The sequence below is a fragment of the Chelonoidis abingdonii genome, chromosome 22 (assembly GCF_003597395.2).
Source record: "Chelonoidis abingdonii isolate Lonesome George chromosome 22, CheloAbing_2.0, whole genome shotgun sequence".
Classification (NCBI taxonomy): domain Eukaryota; kingdom Metazoa; phylum Chordata; order Testudines; family Testudinidae; genus Chelonoidis; species Chelonoidis abingdonii.
Window position 1 is genome coordinate 29,606,052 of NC_133790.1, and position 25,153 is coordinate 29,631,204.

Sequence of the window (25,153 nt, forward strand, 5' to 3'; positions counted from 1 at the left end):
TGTTAAATTGGCATCCCAGTTACATTCATTTTGATGGAATAAATGGGCCCAGAGCCTCAAAGATGTTAACACGAGCTTGTCAAACGGTCACTGTGGTTTGGGGCTTTGGGATACAGAGCTCTCGGCCTGCTCAGGCCCATGGCAAACAAACCTGTACTTGTTTTGTTAACAGCTTTTATTAAGAATACCAAAAAAGAAGGAAAAACGTTAAAGCATCTGAAATGTAAATGAGCTGTAGAAAGTCTGTAGCTAGAAGAACCCTGTCTGATGTCTCTAGGATGATATCTAAGATGGTAACAACTGTCAGTTTGGGGAGGGAGGAAGTGGAGAGAAAGTGAGTTGAGCTGGGCTGGAGATGGAGATGTTGCAGTTGAAGTGCCAGTCTGCTTCCTTTAAGACAAACACACACAAGGGGCGAGAACAGAACAGCACAGAGACAAACTGCAGCCTCTGTCTCTGGTCCTGACTCTCATTTGCATCCTCACTGCTGGAGAAACCCGTCGAGCACACGGTCCGATCAGCCACTCCTGGCAAACTTGTACCAGCATCGGACGATTTCGGGCATTGCCTTTAGCTGCCTCTTTGGACAAAGGCTCCCAGCAGTGATGCAAAATGTGCAGTCGTGGGTGGCTAAGCCAGACTCTTGTTAACCAGAAAAAGGCGAGGGGTAGGAAAGAGAAAGTCTTTTTTCTTTTCAGCCCCCTCCTCCTCCAAAAGGGAGTGGTGGGTGAAATAGCCCAGCCCCTCATTATTTAGGCCTGATTTCTGATGCACCCATTTTGGCTGATTGATTTCTGGCCTCACACTTCTCTTGTTTACCAGGCAAGATCTTAACACTGGCCTTGAGCTGAGTTAGGTCAGGAGGCCGTTTGGTTTAGACTAATTCAGTCTGGCTCCCTTTGCTCCCAGAACACCAACACTGATGAGAACAGGCTGTGACATGTTACGAATTTTCACTCACTTCTCACCGGTCAGCACACTCCCAGGGTACATTAGTAGACCCAAACATTACAACATCACTCAAACAGGGATTTGCCCCACTGGGGACATGGTCCCCCCACCCAGTCATCCCTCACACACACACACGCACCCCAAGCAATGAACATGGTAAATAACTCTGCAAGCAGCAGAGAGAGGAAGTACCCCTGGACAGAGAGAAAATGCATCATAGACTGATGCCACTAGGGATCGGAGGGGAGGAAGTGCCTCCGAATGCCAAGGGACACACCTGGAGATCATGGCCACCTCCCCACCTGCTGCACAGAGCCAGTCAGTGGAATTGCCCCCTGCCCTTAGGTGGAAGTCGGAGGATGAAGGCTGAGTAGGAGGGGAGACGGCACAGGGAGACGGAGGGAGAAGGGCAGGGCTGTCCTCTGAAAGGAGGCAATTGGCCTTGAGATGCTCCCATTTGACTCCCAGTCTGGGCGCAAAGTTAATTGCAAAGCAGTGAGTTTCATTTTCCTGCGGTCCTCGCCCCCCCCCCCCCACACCCATAATGTCCCTGGGTTCTTGGGCCTGTTTATCTCTTTCCCCAGCCCCCAGCCCCAGTGAAGCAGCACTAGCACCTGGGGCCCCATTTCCTCCTGCCCTGGTATCATGCCAGCAGGGAGCGAGTCCAAATGGTGCCACTCTGAGTCAGTAGCATTGCCCACCCTCAGTGACAACGCAGGGAGCGAAGGGCTCTGGGGCCTTGTCTACACACATTGCACCGGAGTGAGATTGTCGAGATAGTGCAGCCGGAAAAGCTATTCCAGCGGGCACCTCACAGGGCCACACTCCACATTGCTAAAGCATGGTGCATTGTGGGTAGATATCTCAGCATCCTCCACTCCCCAGCTGGCTCCCTGCCTTATGGGGAGTTTTGCTGTGTATTGACACCCCCTGGCATTGTAGGGAACTCTGGGAGTCTGGGATTTAATGCCAGGATTCCCTCACCTATCTCCTAATTCACCTCGCTGCCAGAGAGAGGCCGCGCTGCTGTCCATTGCTAGGGGAGAACGTGCCATCCTGTTGTTGTCGGAAGGGCCTGGCAGGCAGGTGGACTCAGCAGAGGGAGTCGCACAAGGCTCACGGGGAGCATCAGGGTGAATGCAGACACACATGGGAATGGAGCTGCACAGGAGACCTGTCCTTGGAGGGGGCAGGATGAGGACGTAATGCTCATGGGGGCAGGGTAGCAAGTTGGGGCACTGGCCTAGCTGACTCTCAAGAGCTGCCCACAGCTAGGGAGTTCTTTCCTCTGATTGCCCAGGAGCACAGGACAGTGTGGGAAAGGGAGGATCCAGTGTTCCCATCCACTCACGGGCAGGGGGACCATGACACATGGGGACTACGGGAACTGGCCACATCCTTCCAGAGAGGAGACCAGCCCAGCTCTCATGGCTCAAGGTAGCATGAAAAGTAGGAATGGAGGGAGCCCTCAGAATTCCCCCCTTCCTGTCCACAATCCTTGTGCCCCCAAGCTGGGGCCGTCCCCGTAGGGAGGGCTGGAGAGGTGTCTCAGAGGATGGTGCAGAGGGACGGCTGCTGGATGGCCATGGCTTGGTTACCGGTGCAGGCTGGCTCAGGCTGAGGTTCTGAGACCGGATGTTCTTGCGCTCCGGTGTGGATCTCAAAGCCCCTGCTCCCTTTGAAGGTTTGCTCAGGCTGGAACAGGAGCACACAGATATTGGGGATCAGAGAAGAGCCAGCGGCTGCCCCCCATTGGCGCCAGGTCTCAGGGCCAGCAGGGGCCCCTAGTGCTGCATCATGCTGTCTGGGGATAACGGAGGGCAGATGGCATCCCAGCCAGCCAGGGAGAAGAGCTGATTTTAGAGGGGAGCAGCCATCTCAGGCTGTTGGTACCTCCTGGCCAGACCCTGCTGGGATCAAGGTGTCCAGACTTGGCAGTTCTGGGCCCAGATTTGGCAACAGCCTGGGTCCCAAAAGGTCACTGCTCCTCCCTCCCCTGTGTTAGGTCTCTGGGGATAGAGGAGCTGCCTGGGGTGGGAGGCAGCAGGGACGGGGAAGGGAGAGGGCCTGGCTGACCTCAGGAGAGAGAGGCTGTATCTGCAGCAGCCTCCCCGCAGGGTGCCCAGAGCCCTGGGTCTGGGTCTGGGGCAGAGCAGAAAGGCTCACACCCAACCTCCCCTGGCGAGATGGCGCTGTCACTCTGATGGGTGCTCCCCCAGCCCAGCGACTGCCTGTCTGCAGAGAATGCAGTCAGGGAGTGACTGCCTGGCAAAGCCAGTGCCACTGAGCAGACAGGGCCTCGGGAGGGCACCAGTTGGGCAGAGAAGGGGAAGCACAGGGCCAGGGTGAATGGATCTCCCCACTCTGCAGGGGTGGGGGCATCCCCAGGCTGGGCCTGTGCTGTACAGGGGTGCAGAGCGAGCTCCTTGGACACAATCAGAGACATTGCGGTGATGCCGTGCTCACCGGCACATCCCAGGGCTGCACAGGAACGCCGTAGAGGTCCATGCAGCATTGCTGGCGACAGCAGCACTCAGCCTCCTGTGCCACCAGGTCCCAGCGGCTCCCCTCCCCCACGATCCCTGTCGGATCTGCTGGGTCCAGGATGATGGGCCTGAAATGGAGCGAGACACGAAGAATGGCGGTGCTGACCAGCTGGGCTGAGGAGGGGATGCAGCAGTGCGGCTGGGCACAGGCTGCCCCCCTGCCCACAGGCTCTGTCCTCTAGGTGCTGTTGTCTATTGGTCACTCAGCAGGGAGGGGCTTGGCTGCAGCTCGCCCCAGGCTCTCCCCACCCGTGCCATCCTGCGATCCCGAGTGCGAGCCCTCTGCGCCGCCCTCTCCCCTCCCACGGGGGCTATCAGGGCCCCATCCCTCTGCTCCCCCAGCCCAGCGGCATTCGCCCTCCTCATCCCCAGCAGCCGCGCTGCCCACTCTGCAGGGATGAGATTTCACCCCCCCGCTGCAGCCAGACTCCCTACCACAGCTACCCTCCCGCCACTTCAGCCCCACCCAGCAGCTCTGATTGGCTGCCTTCCCCACTGCCCCGCCTCCTGGGGGGGCATCCCACACGACTCTCACAGGAGGGGAGGGGGGAGCAAAGCAGCTCAGGGAGGCTCCATCTCCTCCTCCCCCTCCTCCTGTGAGCAATGGGGACAGGACAGTTTCTCTGGGCATGGGTATAGGGGGGTGAAAAGCCCCTAAAGCCCCCCACAGCCTGGAAGGGGGCAGGGGATCCCACTGTAGCTCCCCGCCTGGCCTGGGAGAGGCTGGTGAAGAGCTCCAGGAGGAGCAGAGGGGAGGCAGGCAAGGGCAGAACACATGTGGCGGTTGGGGGACAGGATTGATTTGGAGGTCGGGGGCTCAATTGCTGGGCAGGGGATGGGCAGATGTGGGGTGAGAGCTGCAGCAGGGGCCAGACTCACCTGACCCTATACATCTGGGACCCTGAAGTGAGGCGGTGGGGGTCCCTGCCGCCCCAGAGAGAGATGAGCCCCTCTAGACACCACAGTGGGCGGAGCCAGGGAGCTCTGAGCCCGCCCCCCAGAGGGTCAGGTGTGACGCAGGAAGTATAAAGGCCTGACCCCAGAGCTCACTGTGAGGGTAGGTGCTGGGGAGACCAGATGCCTCTGGCTTAGCTCCCGGTTGGGAAGCCCTGGTGACCTGCAGTGAACCCAAGGGCTGACCGGACCTGCCCTGCACCAGCTACCCGGAGGAGTGGCAGAGTCTGACCCACGCCAGCGATCCCGAGGAGTGACCGAGCCTGACCCACACCAGCAATCCCGAGGAGTGGCCGAGCCTGACCCACACCAGCAATCCCGAGAAGTGGCCGAGTCTGACCCACGCCAGCAATCCCGAGAAGTGGCCGAGTCTGACCCACGCCAGCGATCCCGAGGAATCCCTGGTGCTGGACCCCCCTGAGGACACCGCCCCAACCCAGATACCCCCAGGGGCAGCTCACTCTAGTCTGGCAGCAGCACTGCCAGAGCCAACGTCAGTGTGTTGCAGCCAGGATCCCCACTGACACAGCAGCGGGTCGTCTGCCATGCTAGGGCCTGGGCTGGGACGCAGTGGAGTGGGAGGGCCTGCATCCCCCCTGCCACCCACCCTGCAGGTGCCTGTCTCCCCCTCTCCCAGGCCTTCGGAGCCAGGGCCTGGGCCCACTGGGTATATCCTGTTCTTGCTCAGCCCCTGACTCACCCTTGCCCTGCCCTGACTAGGGCCTGGGCTGCTGTCATAAACAGATAGCTAAGGGTTAATGTTTCTTTCACCTGTAAAGGGTTAACAAAGGGAACCAAACACCTGACCAGAGGACCAATCAGGAAACCGGATTTTTCAAAGGCGCATGGAGGAATGGGGCCTGGGTCTTTTTTCTGGGCTCTCAGCTAGAGGAGAGGGAACTTGTGTTTTGTCAAGCTTCTATCTCTGGTCCCAGTGTTGAGTATTTAACGTTAGCAAAGTGTTAGTCTTTAAATGTTTGCTGTTATTGTGCGAGCTGTGGTATTCTGGTCGGTGGATGTCTTGTTATGGTATTGGCAAACAGTACTTGTATTGTATTGTTTGGGGTAAGGCCGGTTTACCGCTTTTCTATTGTTTATTCATATTTTCTATATAGGGTGAGAAGCCTGTAGCAGTACAACATGCTAGATACAGAGAACTGTTTCTTTAATTTTTCTTTCTTTTTTATTTACGAATTTTGCTTTTAAGACCTGTTGATTTTTTCTAGTTGCCACACAGGAGTGGTGGGAGAAAGGAAGACAGGGGGGAGGGGAAAGCTCCCTCTGATGTTTATCTCCTAGTGTCCCAGGGCGGGAGAAGCTAAGGGGAAGAGAGTAGATGTCTTTCTGTTCCTTGGTCTTTGGCTTGTCTCTTGTGGAAGAGAAAGACATGCTTCTGGTATTGTGATGTAAAGAGGTTGCAGCAGTAACTCTCAGTTAGCCAAGGAGGAAATTTGGGTGAGAGGTGGGGGGAAGGCTTTTATTTCCCTTTGTGGTAAAACTCAGAGCTCTGAGTCTTGGGGTTCCCCAGGGAAGGGTTTGGGGAGACCAGAGTGAGCCAAGACACTGGAAATTCTTGGCTGGTGGCAGCGAGATCAAATCTAAGCTGGTAATTAAGCTTAGAGGGGTTCATGCTAGCTGCTCAGGTTATGAACGCTAAGGTTCAAATCGGAGTAGGAAAGCTATGGTAGCTGCCGACTAGCTGTGTCGTTTCTGCCCTCACAAAGGCCGCGGAGGAAGACTAGACCCTGCTAGAGCTCTTCCCGAATGTAGTGAGGTGGTGGGGGTCCCTGCCACCCCAGAGAGAGGCAAGGCCCGGCTAACCTCTCTACAGACCCACATGGGGAGGGGGGGCAGGCCAAGGGCGACACTCAGAAGACAGATCGAAAATCACAGTAGCATCTTTTTAAAAAAAAAAAAAATCATGATTTTTTGGGATCTAACTCAGGAGTTTTGATCTCCTGAGACTGGCTGTGCTGGGGTCAGACGAGCCGCAGGTAAAAGCCAGGCTGAATTTCTGGGGGCGGGGGGGCAGCTGCAGGACTGGGGGGATGGACAGCTGTGGAGCTGGGGTTACAGCATGAATTGCCTGGAAGGTTTTGCTCTGGGGAGGAGCTGCAAGCTCCCCGCACCATCAGGCAGCACTGGCTACAAATCTGTGTCATTCGGTCATGAGTGGGTCTCGTCGCGAGAGCTCCTGTAGCCGAGCCCATCATGAGTGGCTCACGGTGCATGGATGGGGCTGCCGGGGCTGCCTGTGGGGCTATCAAAATGAGGAAACAAACACACCCCATCTCCTGATGTGGGGGCCAGCCCCTGATTTTTGCCACCTCAAACTGGAGTGCTTCCACCGAAGGAAAAAAAATAATAAAAAGCCGGAGTGCAACTCCTTGAGAAATGCCTCCTCAAGCACATGTCTGGAATGCTAGTGCCTAGAGTCGGCCCTGAGCCTGGCACCTGGGGCTCAGCCCAGCCTTTCCTGGCAGGGGTGGGAGTCGAGATGCAGGTGACCCAGGAGAAGTCAGTGTCAGCCCCTCCCTGTGCCTGGGGCTGCACGGCTCGCCTGTAGCACCTACCCCGAACTGGAGCCAGCAGCCTGGACGTGGGAGCACCAGGCTGCATCTCCCACCCTGCGCTGCCTGGACTGAGCCCTGAGCATGCTAATCATGTCCACACACTGTGCAGGTGGGTTCATGGTCCCACCGGCCCCTCCCAGTGCAGACCTGGACAGGACCGCCCCCGGAGCAGGAGCAGGGCGGATGGGAATAGCCATGGGGCAGGATGTGGAGGGAAACCATCGGGCTGGGAGGGAAGCTGACCTGGCTTTCTGGAGTTGATGGTGCAGGAACCCTGCCAGGACATCATCCGCAAAGTTGTAGTTGATGGTCCAATAGACACAGAGATGCTTGTACTGCTGGATCAGCTCCAGCACCGTCCGGAAGCCCTCGGCCATGTTGAAGGCCCGATCCTTGCTGCCCTGCTCCCAGGCGTAGACAGACAGGAGCTCCAGCGCGTACTGGGGGGGCAGGGACTCCCCCTCTCCTAGGTACTTTTTATATGGACGGACATGCTGTCATGGACAAGAGAAACTGAGATAAGCCTTGATTCAATGCCCAGTTCGTGCCCCAAAATCCACACAGCAAAGGGCACCAGGCCTGGGGCAGGGGAAGCTCCCTGCAGCTGGGCCCTGTCAGTGCCAGCCAGGGCTCGGGCACAGTCAGCTTCCTCACCACAGTGCCCTGCCAGTGCCAGCTCCGTCCGGGCACCATTCACCCGTCTCAGACTCTGAAGGAAAAGCATTTAGTGAAGGGGCTTTGCTGTGCCAGTCAGGAAGGTGCTGGAAGGGGAAAGCGCGACTCCCACCTCCACCCCAGGGGCTCTGGGAAGCCTGGCCTGGCTGCTGTACCTGCTTGTACCAGTATTTCACCAGGCGGATCAGGCTTTTCACTTTGGTGCGGCGATCCACCACGAAATCCCGCTGCAGCTCGGTGAAGCAGGTGGAGAACTCACCCCCCCGGGAGCAGCTCTGGATCAACTCCTCGTACACCTGGGACATAGGCTTGGCACCCGAGGCTGGCAGGGAATATAAACACACAGGTGCATGCCAGGCTGGGCTCCATCTCTGTTTAACCTCAGCATGGCACCTGCAGTGCAAACCTGGACCCTGGTAACGCAGGGGGACCACACCTGGGGCTATTTAGCAGGACCAGGGGGGCTGGGGGGGGGGCAGAGGCCTGGTCTGCCACTATCTCTCATGCCACCTGGTGCGGCACGAGTGTCCGTCCAACCCCTGAAGGAGTTCACGTGACATCTCAGCTGCTGGGAGCGGGCACAGAGCCTGGGGGAGGGCATCTGCATTTATTTCAGGGTGGGGGTATGTGCAGGGGAGCAAGCAGAGGCACAGGCTCCCCCAGTCAGCAGGAGTATAGAACTCTTCCGGGGCAGGGAGAGCAAGCTCCACCGGCCCTAGGGTCACGAGGTAGGGTGTGTGGGGGGTGGAGGGGGCAGCTCTATTGGCCACAGTGGGGAGAAGCCAGCTCCTCTGGCCCAAGAGGCTGCAGGGGTGTGGGATGGAGAGCCAGCTCCTCTGGCCATGGGAGGCACACAAAGTGTCCCTCCAAAAGCAGTCACATTTTTATTCCCTTGCACACCTGTTTCCGGATGTTGTACATTGCAAGGAGTGGAATAGCAAAGATCTAGGGATCTGTGGAGAGACTGTGACACCAGGGACCCAGCAAACACAGCTCTCCAGGGCTCAGGGCCCAGACTCTCCCCCCAAGGAGAATCCCTGGCCTTTGGAGATGGTCAGAGAGCAGGCAGCCTTCAGAGCCCCGTGTCCCTGACCCTGGCAGAGTAGGGGCAGCAGGACATACACAGGGCGTTGTAAGCTGGCAGGACGTCAATCTCTATGGATTCATCGAGCGTCTCAGAACTCATCTTGAAGCTCAGCACACGGGGGTTCGGCCACCGGGACTGCTCAATGAACACCTCAAAGTGCTTTTCCTGCTGGCACTTTTCCAGCATCCTCTTGATCTCCTTGATGATCCCTGCCCGGTTCGTCTCCTGATCGCCGTACCCTTTGAAGCAGTTGAGGAACACCAAGAGGTCAGCATCGGAACTATCTTTCAGGGACGTGCCTTTGCCCAAGGACCCACCCTGCCGGGAGAGGGGAGTTAGTCCCACGTCACCTGCTGGGCCTGCCTCCCCTACCCCTCCTGCAGAGCCACAGAACACAGCCACAGACCTCCACCCGGGGACTCCTGCATCCAGCCCATCACCATCACGTCTGGCTGAGCTACGCAGCCCTGTTAGACACACCCAGTCTTGACTGAAAGACTTCAAGTGACGGAGAAGCCACCATGTCCTAAACTAAGCTGTCTCTTTGGTTAACGACACCTCCCCCCCACCCCCCATTAAAAAAATGGTATCTTCTTTCTAGTCCAAATTTATCCAGCTGCAGCTTTCAGCCACTGGGTCTGGTTCTGCCTTTTTCTGCTAGATTAAAGAGCCGTCTGCTATAAGAAATCTCTTCCCAGGGAGGTATGTGCAGCCCATGATCACATCTCCTCCTACCCATCTCTTAGCTCAGCTAAAGAAAGGGAACTTAGGCCAAACAGGGTAAAGGCAGGTTTGCCAAACCTCAGATCATTCCTTGGCTATTCTCTGAACCCTTTCCAGTTTTTTCAGCATCCAAAGTGTGAGCAGGATCCAGGAATGGTCATGCCAATGCTGTACCCAAAGTCAAAATACCAGCACCCTGTTCCGACCGCATCCACAGCCGTATTTCTGCAAATGACCAAGGGTCACAGAAGCCTTGCACTGGGAGCTGATGTTTAGCTGCCTTCCCCAATGACTCCTGAGTACTGGTCAGTCGCTAATGTCCACGATCCAGTTCCCTGCTCTGAACACGTGACCTGCTGTCTTCATTCCCAGGTGTATGACCTTGCATGTCGCTGTAGTGATGTTCCAATGAGCCCAAATTACCAAGGGAGCCAGATCGCTCTGTGTAACTGACCGGTCCCCATCACTATTCACCACGGCACCAGTCTTTGTGTCATATGCAAATCTTACCGGCAGTGATTTTATAGTTACTTCCAGATCACTGATAAAGATATGGAGCAGCACTGAGTCAAGAGCAGATCGCTGCAGAGCCTACTAAAAATACACCATTGGATGACAACTCCCCGTTTACACTTGCTTTTGCAAACCTCTCAGTAGGAGAGCTTTGAACGGATTCAATAGCGGTTACAGTGATTTTGCACAGTGCTGATTTTTTACTCCCAGTGTCATATGGGACCAAGGCAAATGCCTGCCAGGAGTCAAAGTCCACATTATGTCCACACCTCTCCCAGGTGAGCACCCTAACCCCTGGGCCAGATCCATGGAGGAGAACTACGCCCAGCACTGCAAAGCCTAACTTCAGGTGCTCCACCACTTAGTGGAATCCACAGCCTGGAATCAGGCACCCAGCCTCCCGGTGCAATGCATGGGGAGAGCCAGGCACCTGAGAATGGATCCCACTAAAAACACAGCTGGAGGAGGAGCACACTCCCAGAGTGGGAGAGCCTGTTTCAGATCCCCACTCTGCTTATTTCAGGGCAGGGCCTTGCAGGCTCCCACTGGGAGCCAAAATCACTGGCTATAGGGAAGGGTATTCTGGGGTGAGGCTCTCACAATCCCTCCTGGGAATGTAGGTACCTACAGGATTAGGCAGTAGCTCAGCAGCAGTTTTGAGGATCTAAATTTTGTATTTAGGTGCCTAAAGCAGCAGTGAGATGCCTAAATCTCTTTGTGGATCTAGCCATGATTTATTTCACAAGATCCGTTGGCCATAAAATCATATTGACTGGCATTATGTATTCTGCCATTCCTTAATTCCTTATTGATTGTGCTCCATACCAATCTTTCCTTGATTTTGTCTGGGACTGATGTCAGGCATCATGACTAACAGCTTTACTGTCTTTATCTAGTATTGGACCTATGCCATATGCTAGGATTTGGTTTATTTCTGAAATATTTAAAGAATTCCGTCTCATTGTCCTTAACCCTATTGGCCATAGAGTTTTCACTGATACCTTTAGCTTCTCTTATCTATTGTCTGCAATTCCTAACTACAAGTTTGTACGCATTGCTATTTTTTTATATATATTATATATATAATTAATTGGTCCTTCCACCTTCCCTCTCAACCATGATGGTTTTTTAACCGAAGAAGGCTTTGTATATAATTGCAGATCCCCTGGGCATGTAATAAAGCATCCTTGAACAGCACCTAATTATCATTCATATTTTTATGTTTGTTTTTCCTCCTCTTCAATTTTGCTCAGGACTGTTTTCAGCTCTAGGTATCTGGCCTTCTTAAAGCACCAAGTCTTTATGCTGGTTGGGACTATCTTTTGTTTGCACAGAGCAAATTAAATTTGATCATGATCACTTGCACCTAGGTAGCCATCAGGTTTTAGTTCAGTGATAATTCATCTTTATTCTTCAGAATGAAGTGTAATATAGAATTCCCCTGAGCTGACTGTGAGGCTTTTTGCATTAGAAATTTCTCAGCTATAATGATTAGAAACTTCAAGGATGTTTTTCCCATGGCAGCATGAGCCCTGCAGCATGTGCCCCCCGACCCTGACCAAAAACCCCCATGATAAAGCAACTCTTTCTACACATTCTAAAGAGATGTTCAAGGAGCTTCTCCCCCTGTGCCTTCATCTGATTTTGACTGTAGCAGAATGCACAGTACCTGCCTTGGAACAGATCACAGCTCCATGTGCACCCCAGGTCCTGTTCCTTTGGACTGTCACTAGCACTAAAGCAGGTAACGGTATCTATGATGCAGATGCCACCCTACCCCCTTATGTGCTTCCTCATCACCCACTTCCCCATCTTCTTCCCAGAGATTCTGGCCACAGAACCCTCCTTCACTGCTCCTTGCTCCAGCCTCAACGAGGTCCCCACCAGCTCTCTCCCACCTGGGCAAGCCTGGCTGCTGGTCCCTCCCTCTCCCCCCACCCTGTGCTCTTGGCAGGGGAGGTGGCTCCCAGGCATGTGGGCTGACAGGTGAGGGCTGCCCTTCCCTTCAGCACGGTCATACTGCTCTCAGCAGCTGGAGGGCCCATCCTGGTGCTCAGCCTGGCCCGCTCCTTGCCATGTAACCACATAACACTCTGCTCCTTGCTGCACATGCTCTGGCAGCGATCCCTCCTCGGCATCCCTGGTGTGGTCAGTGCATCCAAGGGGTCTCCGGAGCACCCTGCCCAGACGCACCCTGGCCCATTCGCCACCTTGACTGTAGATTGTTCCCTGCCCCTGGGGCCCCAAAGGCCATGGGTGCCAAATTTGTATAATTTTGGTGGTGCCCAGAACAGGTCCAAGCAGAACCATCCTGTCCACTCTGTGGGGCTCTGTGCTTTGGGGAGATGAGGGGTCCAGGGCAGCCTGGCACTGGCAGCAGTGAGTGACCTGGCCCCCACTTGCCCTGCCGGCTCCTGGCATCGCTTGGGGGAGGAGGTGGAAGCAGGAAAGAGACGGGGCGAGGGCTTGGGGGAAAGAGGTGGAATAGTGGCAGGGAGGGGGCGGAGCAGGAGTGGGAAGAGGCAAGGCGGAGCAGAGCAGGGCGGGTTGGGTCACTTGCTGCTGCCGATGCAAGAACCCCGCTAACCCCCCAAGCCGCCCTGGACCCCGTGTCTCCCTGAAGCACAGAGCTCCCCAAAGCGCAGGACCCAGGGCGGTTGCCCCAGTCCATCCTATGAAAATTTAAGCCCAAACATTGGTGGAGCCCGGGCACCATGGGCCCATATAACTCGCTGCCTATGCCAAAGGTCAGTCCCTGAGCCCCACGCCCTGGCCTCACTCTGCGGTGTCTGAAGGAAAGGACCGAGCTAGCCTGGTGGCTGGGTGGCTTGTCCCTCGCCTGCATCCCAGACGTGCACACAGAACAGCAGGGATCCTTGAGCCTTGCCACTCAGGACAGGTCACCCCTGCCTGGCATTGCCCTGCCCCCTGTGCGAAGCAGCCGCCCGATGCACCGTCCCCCAGCGGTCATGACAGGAGCAGCTGGGACAGGCTCCACCACTCACCTTCACAACCTTCAGCACCTTGATGCGGGGCGGGGGGCAGTCGGCGAAGCAGTTTTTTTTCAGGAACTCACAGATCGTGTTGATGGCTTGGCCAGCCTGGCGCAGGAATGTGCTGTCGGGCTGCAGAACATCGAAAATGAACTTATCCAGCTTCTGAGCCGGCGTCCGGTAAAGATCCAGAGCCATCGGCCCCAGCCTAGCCCGGACCCACGCTGCTTTAGAGCCCTTGGGGGAGCCTGGGCTGCAGCCTCTGGCTACTGCAGGGGCAGTGGGGAGGGCAGTGTCGGTGTGGCCCCAGATGCAGGTGTTTGCAGGGCCTCGTCGCTGCACGGCAGCTCCAGCTGGCTCTTTGCCCTGGCACGCCCTGCTTTTGTTTTTCTGGCTCCCCGGTCGGTTTCATTTCCCACTGCAGCTCAGTGCAGACTGGCTGCTCTCAGGAGGCAGATAACGCAAGGCAATGTGGCCTTAAACGTGCCTAGGGGAGAAGCCCCATCTCTTAGTGAACCTCTCCAAGCCAAATCCTGTGAATGACCCTTTCCCCCCCGTGACTGGGCCCTGGTCACACAGGACACGGTCTGGCTTGTCCGTGGTGGGCTAGATCCTGTCCTCACTCAGCTAAACCTCCAGCAGTTCCATCCGTGCCCCATGGAAGCCAACAGGTGCCCTGTGTTTGACAGCATGGAGCCAGGGTGCGACCCCCCAGGGCGTGACCCCCAGGGCAAGGGCAAGAGTCCGAGGCCTGTGCCACCTCAGAGCGCTAGAGGAGCCTGGACTCATGTCATTTCATTGTTAAGCCTTTTCCAGATCATCTCCAGGGGCTCGGTTCTGTGAGCTGCAGGCAGCTGCTGGGGAGTCCTGGGCAGTGGGCCACGGAGGCTGAGCAGCCCGAGGAGGATGTGACGGTGCTTCCCGTAGGAGCCAGCTGAGGTCACTCAGTTAGAGTGAACTGTAAACAGAACGGGGCAGACAAACCCCAGAAGCTGGTGGTTATTTCAATACTTAGGTTTACCAAGCCAGCACAAAACAGCTTCTGTAATACCTCACTGGTTACTCAGCAGTGCAAACAACACAGTTCCCTTAAAGTGCCCAGCCTCAGGCCTCCATTCAGACACACCTGTCAGATATGATAATGATTAACTGAAAATCTTATTTCATCATAGAAAAGAAAAGGTTCTTCCAGTCCCAAAGGATCAGCCACACACCCAGGTCCAATTATAACTTAGATCTTACCCAAAATACACACTATTAGCCAATTCTTATTAACTAAACTAAGCTAAAATTTATTAAAAAAGAAAAGAAAGAGTGTTGGTTAAAAGATTAATATACAGACAGACTTGAATTCAATTCTTGAGGTTCAGATGCACAGCAGAGATGAGCTTGTAGTTTCCAAAAGTCCTTTTAGAAATAGTCCATAGGTTACAGTCCAATGTCCATATTCAGGGTGGCTCCAGCGAATGACTGGGGATCTCAATCCTTGTGGCTTAAGGTTTCCCCCTCTTGAAACCCAAAGCAGATCTGAGATGAAGTAGGATCATGTCCCAGGCTTCTTATACATTTCCTGCAGCCTTTCGGCCTGAGAAAACAATAGGCTTAACTCTCCTTCTCCCAAACAGCCTGGCAATTAGCACAGGGCAATTTAGCCATTAAACAGTTCAGATACAGGTTACCACAACCTTCAAAAAGACATAGAGACAATAATTCTATCTCACACAAGTGTCATCATAAATGTTAATCCTTCTTTTTTGATCTTTGCATTAAAGTTATAGCAATAGACAAGACTTGTTTGCTTACATCCCAAGCCCTGAGCAAACATCTCCCCTTTGATCTCTAACAATGCAGACTTGCATTTCAAAGCTCTATTCATTTACAGATCTTCCTAACCAGTTTCTACAGTTCACCCATGGGTCAGGTGAGTCTGAGTCCTTAACTCTTTCTGGCCCTGTCACCTTTCAATGAAACATTATTTTACACTCATAACGTCGCAGAGGAGCATAGCAGAGCCACGGTGGCTGGGGCCCAGCAGCATGTTCAGCTGGGCAAGAAAATGCCCTGTTCCAGCTGGTCAAAGCCACGCTCCAGCCGGGGGGGTGTCCCAGCCCCAGGAAACAGCTGGGAGCTGGGACCAGGTGCTGACTTGTACAGCTGGCCAGCGCCAGAGAGACCCCCAGCCCCACTGTCACTGCACCCCAGCCTGAGAGACCCCCAGCCCCGCTGTCACTGCACCTCAGCCCCAGAGAGACCCCAGCCCCACTGTAGATGCACCCCAGCTCCAGAGAGACCCCAGCCCCACTGTCTCTGCACCCCAGTCCAAAAGACCCCCAGCCCCACTAATTGTCACTGCACCCCAGCCCTAGAGACACCCCTGGCCCCACTGTCATTGTACCCCAACCTGAGAGACCCCCGGCCCCACTGTCACTGCACCCAACCTGAGAGACTCCCCTGACCCACTGACTGTCACTGCACTCCAGCCTGAGAGACCCCCTGCCCCACTGACTGTCACTGCACCCCAGCCTGAGGGACCCCCTGGCTCCACTGACTGTCACTGCACCCCAGCTCCAGAAACACCCTGGCCCCATTGTCACCACACCCCAGCCTGAGAGATCCCCCAGCCCTACTGTCACTGCACCCCAGCCTGAGAGATCCCCTGCCCCACTGACTGTCACTGCACTCCAGCCCCAGAGACATCCCTGACCTCACTGTCACTGCACCCCAGCCTGACAGATCCTGTTCTCCCAAACTCCCAGGCTGTATTTTATGTTATTAAATTGTATGAAGCCCTTTGCCCCATTGACAGACAAAGGCAGGGAGCAGCACCGACCTCCTACCATGGCTGCATATCTAACAGGGCCTGAACTTGCCAAGTGTCTGCAACAAGGGCCGGGATGACACTGGACCCCCAGGCTGCTCAGACCACCTCACGCCCTGCAAACTGGCCATGGTGACTGTACCCCAGGAAATGGCTCACCCATGTGTTCTGGGCTCTGCGGGGTGATGCCCTTTGCCAGTGGAACCCAGTTCAGCTGGATGGGCAACAGCGCCAGCTCACTGTGGGTCAAGAGGCTTTTCCTTCTACGCTTGAAAGTGCCAAGTTCCCCATAACCCCTCGAGAGGCCTCGTGAACCCCTTCCAATAGCTAGTGTGGAGAGTAAACCAAAACCTTTCTCCAGCCTGGACTGAGGCTGGGCCCAGAGCTGGCTGTAGGGACCCAGAGCTGGCTGTAGGGACCCGGGCCGGCTGTAGGGACCCAGAGTCACCTGTAGGGACCCAGAACCGGCTGTAGGGACTCAGGTCAGCTGTAGGGACCCAGAGCAGGCTGTAGAGACCGGGGCCATCTGTAGAGATCCAGAGCCAGCTGTAGGGACTCAGGTCAGCTGTAGGGACCCAGAGCAGGCTGTAGGGACTTGGGCTGGCTGTAGGGACCCAGAGCAGGCTGTAGGGACCTGGGCTGGCTGTAGGGACCCAGAGCCAGCTGTAGGGACCCAGAGCCAGCTGTAGGGACTCAGGTCAGCTGTAGGGACCCAGAGCAGGCTGTAGAGACCCGGGCCGTCTGTAGGAATCCAGAGCCAGCTGTAGGGACCCAGATCAGGCTGTAGGGACTCGGGTCAGCTGTAGGGATCCAGAGCAGGCTGTAGGGACTCGGGTCAGCTGTAGGGATCCAGAGCAGGCTGTAGGGACCCAGGGCCAGCTGTAGGGACTCAGGCCAGCTGTAGAGATCCAGAGCAGGCTGTAGGGATCCAGAGCAGACCATAGGGACCCAGGGCCATCTGTAGGGACTCGGGCCAGCTGTAGGGATCCAGAGCAGGCTATAAGGACCCAGGCCAGTTGTAGGGATCCGGGCCGGCTGTAGGGACTTGGGCCGGCTGTAGGGATCCAGAGCAGGCTGTAGGGATCCAGAGCAGACCTTAGGGACCCAGGGCCATCTGTAGGGACTCGGGCCAGCTGTAGGGATCCAGAGCAGGCTGTAGGGATCCAGGCCGGCTGTAGGGACTCGGGCCGGCTGTAGGGCCCTCTGCACCACAGCACTGGGCAGTTCTTGGGAATCAGCTAACCCCTGACATGTGAAAACCGCTGGCATCTGTTTTGCAGCCCACCTCCCTCCAGGGACGGATGGACATCCTGGCTCTCCTCCTGCTCAGGTCTGTGATTGTCACCCCCTGCTGTCAGAGCAGGGTGCTACAGACGCTCCTGCCTCTGTGTACAAGCGGTGGCAGTCTGCCCAGAGCAGGGCAAGTCGTGCCATAAACTCAGCATGTCTTTCAGGGGTTAAAGAAGAACCTCCAAATTTGAGTGTTGGCTCCTTTAAACATAAAAGGCAAGTGTCAGGCGCAGGGCTCGAGGCCGTGGCAAGCACCTCTCCCCTCTCTCCCCCAAATCCTCCCCTTCCCTGGTGGTTCCTGACTGGCCCGGCCCGTCTCACTCCGGGGCCAAGACTTGTTGGCGGGGCAGAAGCCTGGCGCATCCCATCACAGCGATATTCTGCGTGTCCCCCAGGTGCTGTCCCACAGCCTTTACATAAATCAGAGACACGGGCCAGGCTGTGGGGTGCAGCGCAGGGCGGAGGTGCCTGTGAATGGCCAGGTGGGACCGTAGCCCCCAGAGCTCAGGGGAGCACTCCCCAGAGAGCACCGCTCGGACCCACCCCCCTCCATGCCGCCCGTGGAGCTGGCCAGCAGCGTGGTGGAGCAAGCTGCATCCCCCTGTACTGTGAGCTCGGCCCCACAGCATGCAATGGGGTCAGGCAGTGCTAGCTAACCCCCAGCTTTTCCCCAGTGATGATGCAGGGTGACACCTCCTGCCTGGATTTAGCAGGCCGAGGGTGAGCTCTCTCCCAGATGTACGTTTGGGGGGCAGTTCCTTGGCCCTGCCTTTCCTCTTTTGCAGAGGTTTAGGTTTCGCTCAAAGGGGGCAGAGCGAAGGGTGGGGGAGGGGGAGGCACGTCCTGGCTTTCTCCTTTACATCCTGGTTTGTCACGTGTATTTCCTGCTTCCCAGGGGTGCCAGGCTTGGGCTGCCAGCCCCTTGTTGTGGAGGGTGCAGGGCGCTGACATGCACCCCCAGACCCTCTTCGTACAAGGCTTGGTGCCACGGCATTTCGGTTCCAGGGACCCTCTTGGGGAAATGCAGCACACCCAGGCCTTGGCACCATCTCTTCTTCTGTTTAAATGACCCTACATTCTCGGGCCTGCCTGAAGAGGTGACTCTGTGCAACGGAGCCTGGGTCTGCTAACCCCCAGCCCCAAGTCACTCAGATGGCATTAGCTGGAAAAGCTGGGTCCCGGGTGGAGGGGGACTCTCACTGTCCTGAGACCTTGGGGAGCTGAAATTCGGGGAGCCAGTGGCTGCTGACGCCTTGACTCCCAGGCTGATCAATCTGCAAGCGCCCAGGGGGTTAAGCTGCCCCACTAGGGGCTAACTAATAGCAGTCGCCCTGGCAGCTCCTCACTGGGCCTTCGGCTCCAGGGAACAGGGCAGCAGCAGTTTTGCTTTTGCTCCCCCGCTGACTCTGTTTTCTTGATGCAGGGAGAGCAGCCTCCGCAGAGCGAGTCGCTGGCTGCCCTTTGAACATGGCTTGTGCCGGGTGCTGCTGCCCTGGGCCGGTGACTAGTTCTCAGTTTATGCAAAGCCCCATCTGAGCCCCCACTGGACCTGCAACCCAACCCCCAGCTTCATCAGGATCAAGTTGCAAATTGTGCTGCCACCTCCCAGCTGGGCATCACTGTAAGACACAAGATGCAGCAGGCCGGGCACAGGCTGGGGGCCCAGGAGGAGACTGGTTTCCATCCCTCACCCTGACACTGCCTTGCTGTGTGAGCCCCACTGCCTTGTGCCTCAGTTTCCACAGTTGCCAAACCAGGTCACCGATTCCTAACCCATGTGGGGCTGGGGGCTGAGTTAATGGCAGTGAGGCAGCTGAGCAGTGGAGCTCCACATCCTGAGGCTGAGGAGGCTGCTGTCACCTTGCCTAACAGCTGGGCAGTAGCACCTTGAGCTTTTCGATTCCAAGGTCACAGGTTCAACCCCTGCTGCCTGCAACACCTGCTGCTACAGCCCAAATCACAATGCTGCCCATGTCCATCGGAGGCTCCCAATGTGCTTTACCCTCACAGGCGTTCCTGTGGCACTTCTCGCTGCCCTCTCAGACATTACCAGCAACAAACAGCTGCTGTTGCAGGCAAAGCCTCAAGCCAGCTCTGCCAGTGGGCATCAGCACCCAGACCGGGGGCACAAGCAGCCTCCTCTCAGGTCACCCGAAGCCAGAGGCAGAGCTAAGTGCCCATGCTGATTACGGTTGCCAGACATCCAGTTTTCAACCAGAAAGCCCAGTCAACCCAAGCCCAGGGACCTGGCGGCTCCAGGCGGCACCACTGGCTAGGCCATTAAACATCCAGTCAGGGAGGCCTGGGGCTCCACATGGCTACCAGAAGCAGCTGCCAGGTCCCTGCAGCCCCTAGAGGCTCCATGCACTGAGGGCTGGCTCCGCAGCTCCCATTGGCTGGGAACTGCAACAAATGGGAGCTGTGGGGGCAGCGCCTGTGTGTGAGAAGGCAGCGCATGGGGCCTCCCTGGCCACCCAAGTGTCTAGGGGCTGCAGGGCCCTGGCGGCCACTTCCCGGGAGCCATGGTAAGTGCCGCCATGACCCCATACCCCAAACCCTCTCCAGCCCCACAACTGCCTGCTCCACTCCAGAGTCTGCACCCCCACCGGAGCCCTCACCACCCCCCAGCAAATACTGAGGGCACCGTGGCACCCCCGGCTAGCAGGGGATCCTCCCGGCAAAGCTCACCCGCCAGCAGGGGATCCTCCCAGCGACACTCAGCATCTGTGGAGCAGAAGCGGTTGAAATGGGAGAGAGAGATAAAAATGAGAGAGATGGAGGATCGTGAGAAACAGAGGCAACATGACCGGGACGAGAAAGAGAGACAGAGGGAGCATGAAGAGGGACAAAGGCAGCGGGAGCTGGAGGAGAGAAAGGGACAGAGGGAGCATGAAGAACGACAGCGTCAGCATGAGCTGGAACTGGCCAGGCTGAGGGGCAGTGGGCCCCCAGCTGTGGTGAGTGAGGGGGGACCCAGGACTGCACAAAGCTTTGATAAGTGCATCCTGACCCAGTATAAGGAGAGGGAGGACATGGATGACTTCCTGGATGCCTTTGAGACAGCCTGCGAGCTGCACCAGGTAGATCCTGCGGACAGGCTTCAGGTTCTCACCCCCTTACTGAACCCCAAGGCCGTGGCATTGTACCACCAACTGGAAGGGGTGGAGAAAGGGAACTACGAACTATTCAAGCAGGCCCTGCTGTGCGAGTTTGGGCTGACTCCTGAGATGTATCGGGAAAGGTTCCGGGGTCAGGATAAAACCCCTGAGGTCTCATATCTGCAACTAGCTGCCCGCATGGAGGGATACGCCAGCAAGTGGGCAGATGGAGCCCAGACAAAGGGGGACCTGGTTAAACTGCTGGTACTGGAGGAACTGTGTGAGGGTGCCCACCCGACCTGAGGCTGTGGTTGAGGGACCAAAAGCCAGAGAACCCGCAACATGCAGGGCGGCTGGCCAATGAGTTTGTGAAAAGCTGGTCAGGGAATGGCAGAGAGGAGTCCCAAAGGAACAGGCCTGCCGTGATGCAGAGAGAGAGTCATCCTGGGACCTCCCAAAGGGGGAATAGGGAGAACCCCCTCCCAAAGGGAATGCCCAGCGTCAGGGACAACCAACCGGTTCGAGGGGACCAAGAAGACATGGGCTGCTATTACTGTGGCCAAAGAGGCCACATATGGTACCAGTGCCCCAAACTCAAGGACAGACTGAACAGACCGAACCCACGGAGGGTTAACTTGGTAGAGACCCAGTCGGACGAGGGGCAGGCTTCCCAGCGAAGGGAGGCTGACAGCTTATCAAATGCTCAGGAGAGAGAAGGGCCCCGGGCCATCTCTTCTTGGGGGTTGGATGCTCCAGACTCAAGGTTCTGTTTACAGGGTGGGAGCGGGGCTGTCCCTGTGGAGCGAGTGCCTTGGTCCCCTGGAGGTGGATGGGAGGAAGGTCAATGGATACTGGGACACTGGCGCTGAGGTGATGCTGGCCCGGCCTGAGGTGGTAGCTCCAGATGGGGTGATGCCCAACACCTACTTGACTCTGATGGGAGTGGGCGGGACCCCATTCAAGGTGCCCGTGGCGAGGGTTCATCTGAAATGGAGGGCCAAGGAGGGCCCCAAGGAAGTGGGGGTGCACCACCATTTGCCCACTGAGGTGTTGATGTAGGAGGGACCTAGAGGACTGGCCAGGCAACCCCCAGGGTGGCCTGGTAGTGACCTGTAGCCAGAGCTGACGAGGGGTACTACGCCCTGACAAAGAGGAGGGTACCTTGCCTGAGGTGCAGGACCCTACCCCGGAGGGGAGGGGGTGCCCAGGGACACTGCTCAGGGAGGCTGAGGCTTCAGAGCCTGCAGGTGAGAGGGAACCAATCCCCATCCTTTCATCAGCTGCTGAGTTTCAGGCTGAGTTGCAGAAAGGTCCCTCCTTGCAGAAGCTAAGGGACCTGGCCGACCTCATTGCAGTATAGACCATGGGAGGAGGTTGCCAGGAGAGGTTCCTGTGGGAGAAGGGGTTCCTATACCGAGAATGGGCTCCCCCAGGGGAAGTGGAATCATGGAGAAGCAGGAGGCAGCTGGTGATCCCCCAGAAGTTTAGTCGCAGGCTACTGTACCTGGCCCATGACATGCCTCTTGCAGGGCACCAAGGAATCCGATGCACCAGGCAGAGGCTGCTATAGAACTTTTACTGGCCTGGGGTCTTTACTACTGTCCAACAGTATTGCCACTCCTGTGACCCCTGCCAGAGGGTGGGGAAGGCCCAGGACACGGGGAAAACGGCTTTGAGATCTTTGCCCATCATAGAGGAACATTTCCAGAAGTTGGCTATGGACATAGTGGGACTTCTCAGTAAGACGACCTGGTCGGGGAAGAAACACATTCTGGTGGTGGTGGATTTCACCACCCGCTACCCTTAGTTTCCGTTGAAGCAGACACTGTGGCAGATGCGCTGCTGACCATCTTCAGCCGAGTAGGGTTCCCCAAGGAAGTCTTGACAGACCAAGGGTCCAACTTCATGTCAGCCCTGCTCTGGTGCTTGCGGGAGAAGTGTAAGGTCCAGCACACCTGGGCCTCAGCATATCACACCCAATTCAACGGGCTGGTGGAGAGGTTCAACGGGACGCTAAAGATGATGCTGAAAACCTTTATGAACCAGCACCCGCAGGACTGGGACAAGTACTTACCTCACCTGATTTTCACGTACAGGGAAGTACCCCAGGAATCTACCGGGTTTTTGCCTTTCAAACTGTTATATGGCAGGTGGATGAGGGGACCCCTAGACCTGATGAGAGATGAATGGGAGGGGAAGGCCACTTCTGATGGAGAGTCAGTGGTGGAATATGTCCTGACCTTCTGAGAGAGACTGGCTGAGCTCATGGGCCTGGCCAGGGAGAATCTGGCCCAAGCCCAGAGGAAGCAGAAAGTCTGGTATGACCATATGGCGCAGGTCGGCGCTTACACCACTGGGGATCAGGTGATGGTTCTCATCCCCATGAGGAAAAGCAAACTCCAGGCAGCCTGGGAAGGTCCCTTCAAGGTTGTCAAGCAGCTAAATGAGGTAAACTATGTGGTTGAGCTGTCGAACCGGATGCACCACCGCCGGGTGTACCATGTCAATATGCTGAAGCCATATTATGACAGGGGGAATGTGGTGTTGGCTGTGTGTGGACATTGGGAGGACCAGGGAGATGACCCTTTAGTAGATCTATTCCCTGGGACAAAAGTTGGTTCCCCCCTGGAAGCAATTCCCCTCTCTGATCAGCTGATCCTGGCCCAGCAGGCTGAGATCAGAGGGTTGCTGCATCTGTATCGACAGCTGTTTTCCAACCAGACTGGATGCACTAATTTGACTGTCCACCGGGTGGAGACCAGGTCACATCCCCCTATAAGATGCTCTCCTTTTCGGGTCACCGGGAAAACTGCCAAGGACCTAGAAAAAGAGGTCAGGGACATGCTGGCTTTGGGGGTGATCCAGCCATCTTCCAGCCCTTGGGCCTCGCCAGTGGTGCTGGTCCCCAAAAGGGATGGGTCGATCCGGTTCTGTGTGGACTATGAAAGCTCAATGCCATCACTGTATCCGATACCTACCCCATGCCCAGGCCTGATGAGCTCCTAGACAAGCTGGGAGGCGCTTGGTATCTCACCACCATGGATCTTACCAAGGGCTACTGGCATGTGCTGCTGGATGCAGATGCCAGGCTGAAATCGGCCTTTATCACCCCTCTAGAGCTCTACGAGTTTCTGACCCTGCCTTTCGGCCTCAAGGGAGTGCCAGCCACCTTCCAGCGCCTGGTGGATCAGCTACTGCAGGGGATAGAGAGTTTTGCTGTGGTGTATATTGATGACATCTGTATCTTTAGCCAGACCTGGGAGGACCACGTGTCCCTGGTTAAACAAGTGCTGGACCAACTCCAGGTGGCTGGGCTGACCGTAAAAGGTGCGAAGTGCAAGGTGAGGATGGCTGAAGTATTTTACCTGGGCCATCAGGTGGGGAGCAGCTGCCTAAATCCGGCACCAGTCGAAGTGGAGGTGATCAGAGACTGGCCTGCTCCCCAAACCAAAAAGCAGGTCCAAGCCTTTATTGGGATGGCGGGGTACTATCAAAGGTTCGTGCCCCACTTTAGCGCCATAGCTTCCCCTATCACTGAGCTGTGCAAGAAGGGGAAGCCAGACAAGGTGGTCTGGACTGAGGCGTGCCAGGAGGCTCTCTGGGCACTGAAGGAGGCTCTGGTCAGTTGCCCAGTTCTGACAAACCCAGACTTTGACAAGCCCTTTATGGTGTTCACTGACACCTCAAACACGGGACTGGAGGAGGAGTTAATGCAGGAGGATGAAAAGGGGGAGAGACACCCCATCGTGTACCTGAGCAAGAAGTTGCTAGCCTGGGAGCAGAACTACATGGCCATCGAGAAGGAATGCCTGGCCATGGTGTGGGCCCTTAAGAAGCTAGAGCCATATCTCTTTGGGCGACACTTCACCGTGTACACCGACCACTCTCCCCTGACCTGGCTGCACCAGATGAAAGGAGCCAACGCCAAGCTCCTGAGGTGGAGCCTGCTCCTGCAGGATTATGACATGGACGTGGTCCATGTGAAGGGAAGTGCCAACCTGACAGCGGACGCGTTGTCCCAGAGAGGGGTCCCTGAACTTCCCCAGGTCACTGGTCAAAGTGACCCCTCTCAGTTCAGTCTCGAAGCGCAGATAGATGTGACGCAGTAGGGACTGTCTGCATGGGGGCTGGAAGAGCAGGGGTTGACTTTAGGTGAGGGACAGGACCTGAGCTTGTAACCTGAGCTGGGAAATGGAGGCGGGAGTCAACACCTTTGCCTGGGAAGCTGGACAAAGGAGTGGTTTTTAGTTTCAGTTTTGGCCTGGCTGGAGAGGTTTTTAGTTTCAGTTTTGGGCTGGCTGGGAAGAGGCAGGGAACCCCAAGTCTGGGGTCTAAGATCCTTGCCTCTCAGAGGGACCTGACTGAGGGGTCCTGCTTGTACCTACAAGCTCCGTTTTGGACTGTGTTCCTGTCGTCTAATAAACCTTCTGTTTTACTGGCTGGCTGAGAGTCCCAGTGAATCGCAGGAAGTGGGGGGTGCAGGGCCTGGACTTCCCCACGCTCTGTGACAATGAGTTATATCCTTGGGGGTTTGGTGAATTAAAAGGTAGGGGTGTCATGCATATAAGCAGCCCCCTTTTGTACCTGTCTTCAGATTTTAGCACTGTGCATACACACATACAAATATTTTTTTTTCTACTTAGGATTAACTTGTCCCTCTAATTCTTAGGGTTGACGTTTTTTCCACCTTCCTCTGGAGGGTTATAATTTGAGCCTTTTGCTTTCAGGTAGTTTGTTTGCTGACCAAGTATGTTCAGTATCTGCAGCTCCTTGGTGCTGCCATTTATGGGCAGTTCTCTCCTTCCTTTATCAGTTAGGTCATTTGCATTCACACAGACACTTTGCATCAGCCGCTCAGAGACTCTGTCTTAAAAAGGACACAATAAACTCCCACCCGAGTTTGGAGTTCTTTCCACTTTCAACTCCTGCTTC

At 56.1% G+C, this 25,153-nt stretch overlaps 1 protein-coding gene across 1 annotated transcript in view; it reads right to left on the reverse strand.

Moving 5' to 3' along the window:
* The window catches only part of LOC116817868 (2'-5'-oligoadenylate synthase 3-like), a 209,185-nt gene that overhangs the window by 15,334 nt on the left and 168,698 nt on the right, over positions 1-25,153 (reverse strand). Inside the window, 6 exon segments of the mRNA XM_075060095.1 lie at positions 2,514-2,646; positions 3,418-3,565; positions 7,268-7,518; positions 7,855-8,021; positions 8,822-9,104; positions 13,028-14,600. Coding sequence (XP_074916196.1) covers positions 2,514-2,646; positions 3,418-3,565; positions 7,268-7,518; positions 7,855-8,021; positions 8,822-9,104; positions 13,028-13,213 — 1,168 coding nt within the window. The 5' untranslated portion in view covers positions 13,214-14,600.